The sequence below is a fragment of the Hordeum vulgare genome, chromosome 1H (assembly GCF_904849725.1).
Source record: "Hordeum vulgare subsp. vulgare chromosome 1H, MorexV3_pseudomolecules_assembly, whole genome shotgun sequence".
NCBI classification, from domain to species: Eukaryota; Viridiplantae; Streptophyta; class Magnoliopsida; order Poales; family Poaceae; genus Hordeum; species Hordeum vulgare.
In genome coordinates, this window is record NC_058518.1 from 333,366,184 (window position 1) to 333,373,187 (window position 7,004).

The 7,004-nt window shown below is 47.4% G+C and overlaps 1 protein-coding gene across 1 annotated transcript; it reads right to left on the minus strand.

Annotated features, from left to right (window-relative positions):
• Positions 1–2,844: 2,844 nt before the first annotated feature.
• On the minus strand, positions 2,845–6,129 carry LOC123410451 (the record flags this gene model as incomplete). Its single annotated transcript, XM_045103400.1, has 3 exons — positions 4,441–6,129; positions 4,082–4,326; positions 2,845–3,796 (listed from the first exon to the last, which is right to left on the minus strand). Coding segments are annotated over exons 1-3 (2,886 nt in total), but the record flags the coding sequence as incomplete, so codon positions are not given.
• Positions 6,130–7,004: the final 875 nt, after the last annotated feature.

A 7,004-nucleotide genomic window follows, 5' to 3' on the forward strand; every position in this document is an offset into this window, starting at 1 on the left:
CGTGACACGAGCATGGCCATCTTGAATGGGGTTGTTGTGGTGGAGTGCTCCAGGTAAACATGGTAAAGCACTGCCGATGGCTACCTTCATGGACATGTTCCCGATAGGATAATACAGATGACATTCTTTCATCTCCTTTATATCGTCCACGGGGTAGCGAGGAGGCTCCGGTGCAGTAATTTCGACCACCAGAGGCTCCGGTGCAGTAATTTCAATCGTCGGTGCATCTGCACCAGCCGGTGGGGCCTCCGTGGAAGCCACGCTGCTTCTCCGCTGCTGGCTTCCGAGATCCGCTGGATGATCTTCATGCTGCGCCCGAGCTACATCTCTTTCGGCTAATAGTACACTCACGGTTTTCTTCATCACATCCATTTCCGATGCCAACCACGCCACAACATCTGCTTCCCGATCCATCTTTCTCTTACGGCTTCTGTAACCGTACGGGTCATCGTTCTGGGGGAACCCTATTTTCCACGGAATGTGCCCCATGCCTCGTACACGTCCTCCGTGTTCAGGATTCCCGAGGGCTTTTGTCAGCGCGTCGTTCTCTCTGTTGAACTTGATCTTCCCCTCTTGAGCATCCCTCATTGCGTCAATAAGGGCTTGGGTGGGTTTAATTAATTTGCCCCGGTAAACACACTCCCCTGTCTCCGGGTTCAGCGTTCCCCCATGCCCGTACCACCAGCTTTTGGCCCTTGGGTCCCATCCCTCCGTACCTGGACGGATTCCTCGCGCCCTCAGCTCGTTCTCCATCTTCTCCAACCTAGGCACCCAAATGCGATACCCTCCTGGCCCCATAATATGATTGTACTCCTTCTTAGCCGCATTTTCCTTATTTTTTTCGATATTTGAATGAACTGCTCCGATTTCTTTTGCTTCACAAATTCTGGCCAATCATGTTTCAGTTTCTCATATTGTCCTTTGAAATCCGGAGTCTTGTTCTGCTTGACAAAGTCATGGGCTAGATTTTGCTTGAATTTCCGGAATGCGTCGGCCATCTTATGAAGAGCGAACTGTTTGACTAGCCTCCTCCTCTCCTTGTTTTCCTCAATCTTGTTACCCTCCTCATCGAATTTGTTGTATTCCGGAGGTAGAACGAAATGTTCCACAAGCTTCTTGAAGCAATCTTTTTTTGTTCTCTTATCGACAAAAGTGAAACCAGCAATTCGTGCCTTCTTTGGCTTATTCCACTCCTCGACGGTGATCGAGACGTTGTCTCTAACAACGGCTCCGCATTGGCCGACAAACTTGGTGGCGTTCTTGCGGGGCTCCAGCGGCCTGCCGGTTGCACTGTCGACAACCTCGATGGTGCATGTTTCTCCTTGTTTCATCGTCTTGGTTGCGCCACGCTTTGACAACGTACTCGATTGTTTCGACGATCCGGCCGAGGGCTAAAATAAGAAAGAGAGTCGCGCGCGTTAGTACACACATATTTATTCAAATCAGTTAGTTTGTATCACCAGAGGCTCAATGTATATATATACCTCGGCGCCGGAGGTGGTTGCTACTTCCATTTGAAGATCGTCGTTTATCGACGTTTGTTCGGCATCATCTTGCTGACGGCGCCCTTCATCTTCACCGTCAAGGTTCAGATAAGAAGAGATATCATCTTCTTCTTGTTCGGTCGGCACATATAGAATATCGCCGTTTATGATGCCGAACATATGTGCTTCACCGTCCGGATCATAGTTGTCCATAATCGGGTCAGATCTATCGTCCGCCATTATGTCAGTCCTGAAAACATGTAGTAAAAACAAATTAATTAAGTGAAGAAGGGGGGCGGTGGCGGTGGCGGTGGCGAAAGGGTGGTGGCAAAAGGAGGGGGCGAGGAAGGGGTGGGAGAGGGTGTCGCGGTAGAGCGCGAGACGGGGCGGCAGACGACGGCGTCACGGAGAGGGAGGCGTTATGGAAATGCACAGTTTTTCATACAAAAAGTTTCTTCCAACTGTGAACGGTTTAAAAGGTTGGAAAGCTTATTTGAAAATGGCTAGCCAGATCGACGCAAATAATATAGATGTTAATTTCTCAATGGTTTGCTGTAATGGAGCAAATGATATAGCATTGGAAAGGTTGAAAAAATACGAAAATTTTATATGTTGTTTGTTTTTTTAATTCCGTACGGTTTTAAGTCAGTTTTAAAATGTCTAAGAACTTTTTTCCGTAGTTTTTACAAATTTTATCACAATGGGGCAAATAATATACCATTGAAAGCTACAAAAAATGCAAAACCTTTACAAGTAGTTTTTACAAACTTTTTTCCGTAGTTTTTACAAACTTTTTTCCGTAGTTTTTACAAATTCTAAGAACTGAGAGAGGCGCGCGCGTGCGCGCGCGGCAGTACCGGCCGGCCGGCGGCGTTGAGGGCGGGCGAGCGAGGCGGCGCGCGCGCGGTGGGCGAGGGAGGCCGGTGATAGCGGCCGGCGGCGCCGTACGTGGGCGAGAGGGGGCGGCGTCGAGGGTGAGGGCGACGGCGGGCGGCGTCGAGGGAGAGGGCGACGGCGGGCGGCGAGGGCGACGGCGGGCGGCGTCGAGGGCGAGGGCGACGGCGGCAGGCCTTCGGCGCGGCAGAGATCGGAGAAGACGAGAAATGGAGGCGACGGTTCGGGCCCTTGTATTTATAGCCCCCCCCCTTTAGTCGCGGTTGGGGAGGCGACCCGCGACTAAAGGGTAACCTTTAGTCGCGGTTGGCCAGACCAACCGCGACTAAAGGGTTTTTTGGCGGGTTTTTGCGTTCCCGCGCGCAACGACCTTTAGTCGCGGTTGGCCAGGCCAACCGCGACTAAAGGTATTTTTCAAAATACTTTTCTTTTTCAAAATCCCTGCTTGCTTACGATTGTGCCGTATCCATGGAGCATCCTCATCATTTAACTTAATGCTTGGGTCGGTGTTCACTTTGAAGGGTGGAATTTCAGCAAACATATTATAATCTTCTGACATGTCTGTCTTGTCCTCCACTCCCACGATGTTTCTTTTCCCTGAAAGAACAATGTGGCGCTTTGGATCATCGCATGATGTACTGATCGTTTTCTTATCTTTCCGTTTCCTCGGTTTGCTACTCATGTCCTTCACATAGAAAACCTGAGCGACATCTTTCGCTAGGACGAATGGTTCGTCAAGGTAACCAAGATTGTTGAAATCCACCATTGTCATTCCGTATTGCTGGTCCACCTTTACCCCACCTCCTGTTAGCTTGAACCATTTGCACCGGAACAAAGGGACCTTAAAGGAGGGTCCATAGTCAAGTTCCCATATCTCCTCTATGTAACCATAATATGTGACCTTTTGTCCATTCTCGGTTGCTGCATCAAAGCGGACACCACTGTTTTGGTTGGTGCTCTTTTTATCTTGGGCGATCGTGTAAAATGTATTCCCATTTATCTCGTACCCTTGGAAAGTCATTATAGTCGAAGATGGTGTCTTGGCCAACATGTACAGCTGATCTACAACATCATTGTCATTCATTAAATGTTTTCTCAACCAACTGCCGAAAGTCTCCATGTGGGCCTTCCTAATCCAGGATTCAGGCTTCCCCGGGTTGTCCGAGCGTAAAATATTCTTGTGTTTCTCAAAGTACGGAGCCACCAAGCTGGAATTGGTCAGTATAGTGTGGTGTGCTTCAGTCAGAGAATGGCCGTCCATACATATCGTTGATTTCCTTCCGATCGTGCCTTTTCCACTTAGTCTTCCCTCGTGCCGCGATCGAGGAAGACCAATCGGCTTAAGGTCAGGAACAAAGTCAACACAAAACTCAATTACCTCCTCATTTCCATAGCCCTTGGCGATGCTTCCTTCTGGCCTAGCACGGTTACGAACATATTTCTTTAATACTCCCATGAACCTCTCGAAGGGGAACATATTGTGTAGAAATACAGGACCGAGAATGAAAATCTCTTCGACTAGGTGAACCAAGAGGTGCGTCATAATATTGAAGAAGGATGGCGGGAACACCAACTCGAAATTGACAAGACATTGGATCACATCGTTCTGTAACTGTGGTAGAACTTCTGGATTGATTACCTTTTGAGAGATTGCATTGAGGAATGCACATAGCTTCACAATGGCTACTCGAACATTTTCCAGCAGGAGCCCCCTCAAAGCAATCGGAAGCAATTGCGTCATAATCACGTGGCAGTCGTGAGACTTCAGGTTTTGGAACTTTTTCTCCGCCATGTTTATTATTCCCTTTATATTGGACGAGAATCCAGACGGGACCTTCATACTGCTCAGGCATTCAAAAAAGATGACCTTCTCTTCTTTGGTCAGAGCGTAGCTGGCACGACCTTGAAACCATTCCGGATGCCGGTCATCAGGGTCTTTCAAACGTTGCTGGTCCTGCCGTGCTTCCTTTGTATCATTTGTCTTCCCATACACGCCCAAGAAGCTTAGGAGGTTCACGCAAATATTCTTCGTAACGTGCATCACGTCGATTGCAGAGCGGACTTCTAGGACTTTCCAATATTCTAGCTCCCAGAATATAGATTTCTTCTTCCACATGGCTGCGTGCCCGTCAGCTCCCTTCGGAACTGATTGTCCGCCAGGACCCTTTCCAAAGATGACTTTCAAATCCTTGACCATATCAAATACCTCAGCACCAGTGCGTTCCGCAGGCTTCGGCCGGTGATCTGCCTTGCCGTTGTAATGCTTGCCTTTCTTTCTTACTGGATGAATTTTCGGAAGAAATCGACGATGCCCAAGGTACACGTTCTTCTTACAATTTGGCAAATGTACACTTTCAGTCTCATGTAAGCAGTGCGTGCATGCATTGTATCCCTTATTTGACAGTCCCGAAAGGTTACTAAGAGCAGGCCAATCGTTGATGGTTACGAAAAGCAACGCTCGTAGGTCAAATTCCTCTTCTTTGTGCTCATCCCACACACGGACACCAGGTCTGCCCCACAGCTGTAAAAGTTCATCAACTAATGGCCTTAGGTACACATCGATGTCGTTGCCGGGTTGCTTCGGACCTTGGATGAGCACTGGCATCATAATGAACTTCCGCTTCATGCACAACCAAGGAGGAAGGTTGTAGATGCATAGAGTCACGGGCCAGGTGCTATGGCTGGAGCTCTGCTCGCCAAAAGGATTCATGCCATCTGTACTTAGACCAAATCTTATGTTCCTTGCGTCAGCTGCAAAATCTTTGAACTCTCTGTCGATCTTTCTCCATTGCGTTCCATCTGCGGTGTGTCTCAACTCCCCGTCCGACTTACGGTCCTCTTTGTGCCATCGCAACAACTTGGCATGCTCTTTGTTCCTGAACAGACGTTTCAACCGTGGTATTATAGGAGCATACCACATCACCTTGGCGGGAACCCTCTTCCTGGGTTTCTCGCCCTCAACATCGTCACCAGGGTCATCGCCTCTGATCTTATAACGCAATGCAGTGCATATCGGGCATTCATTCAAATTCTCGTATTCACCGCGGTAGAGGATGCAGTCGTTGATGCATGCATGTATCTTCAGAACCTCTAAACCTAGAGGGTAGACAACTTTCTTTGCTTCGTACGTACTGGCGGGCAACTCGTTATTCTTTGGAAACATATTCTTCAACATTTTCAGCAAGTTTTCAAATCCCGAGTCAGCTACACCTGCCTGTGCTTTCCATTTCAGCAAATCCAGTGTGCAGCCCAGCTTTTTCAGACCATCATCGCATCCGGGGTACAACGACTTTCTGTGATCCTCTAACATGCGATCCAAATTCTCCCTCTCCTTTTCAGTTTCGCAGCGTCTCCGTGCATCAGCAATGGTCCGACCAAGATCATCAACGGTCTCATCACGTGCCTCTTCTTCACCTTCACCTTCCCCTTCACCTTCCCCTTCACCTTCAACATCCTCCATGAAAGTATCACCGAAATGAGCAAGATAGCTTTCATCGATGAAATCATCCCCTTCTTCATCTTCTTCCATTATAACCCCTCTTTCTCCATGCTTGGTCCAACAATTATAGCTTGGCATGAAACCGTGCCGAAGCAGGTGCAGGTGAACTTCTCTTGAGGAAGAGTAACCCTTCTGATTCTTACAGTCAACACATGGACAGATAACAAAACCCTTCTGCTTGTTCGCATTAGCCACTACGAGGAAATCTTTCAAACCCGTAGTGAACTCGCGGGAGAGTCGGTTACCGTACATCCATTGCCGATTCATCTGCATTATTATAATATAAAATATATAATTAACCATCATGCATTTGTTAAACTAACTAGCTATAAACAATAGAAATTAAACAATGAACAACACACATGCATATTTTATCAATGACACACATGCATGAAAGGTTCAAGTTGCTAACTGCGATCGAGGAGGAAAAAATAAATGAGGAACCTCAAGTGTGGCTCCAACACTTCATATCATGTTTGTTTCATGCTCTTGGGGCATTTCATCAAACACCTTGTGTGCATAAGAGGAACCAAAAGCAAACCTACACCCCCTTGTGAAGCTTGTGAAGAGAAGTGGCACCAAATGGCTAAGTGAGTGTGCTGAACTGGTATATATAGGGGATGAGATTTAGTCGCGGTTGGCGTGGCCAACCGCGACTAAACCCCCTCACGTGCACCAGCTGGCCACCGAGCGCCCTGGGCCCAGGCCTTTGGTCGCGGTTCGTCTTCCGAACCGCGACTAAAGAATTCATTAGTCGCGGTTCCTACAGTTTCGCGACTTATGGGGCTAGACGGAAGCCTCTTTTTCTACCAGTGCAACTAAGCAATTTGAGGTGGCATAGAATTAAATGAAGAAAGAGAGGGTTGAGTATCATATCATGATACCGTATCATATTAAATGTTGTGTTACTATGTGTCTTGCATAATAAATAAACCATCCTATGATACTAACAAATGATACTATGCATTACGGTTGTGGTATCATACACTATTATCATATGCATGATAATAGTATATGATACTGCCCATTACAACCAGCCTTACTCTCTTTCTTCATTAACTAGTATGCCATGTTAGCAAAATGCATATGAAACCGCGCTAAAAACTAACATTGGCACATGTCCTAGG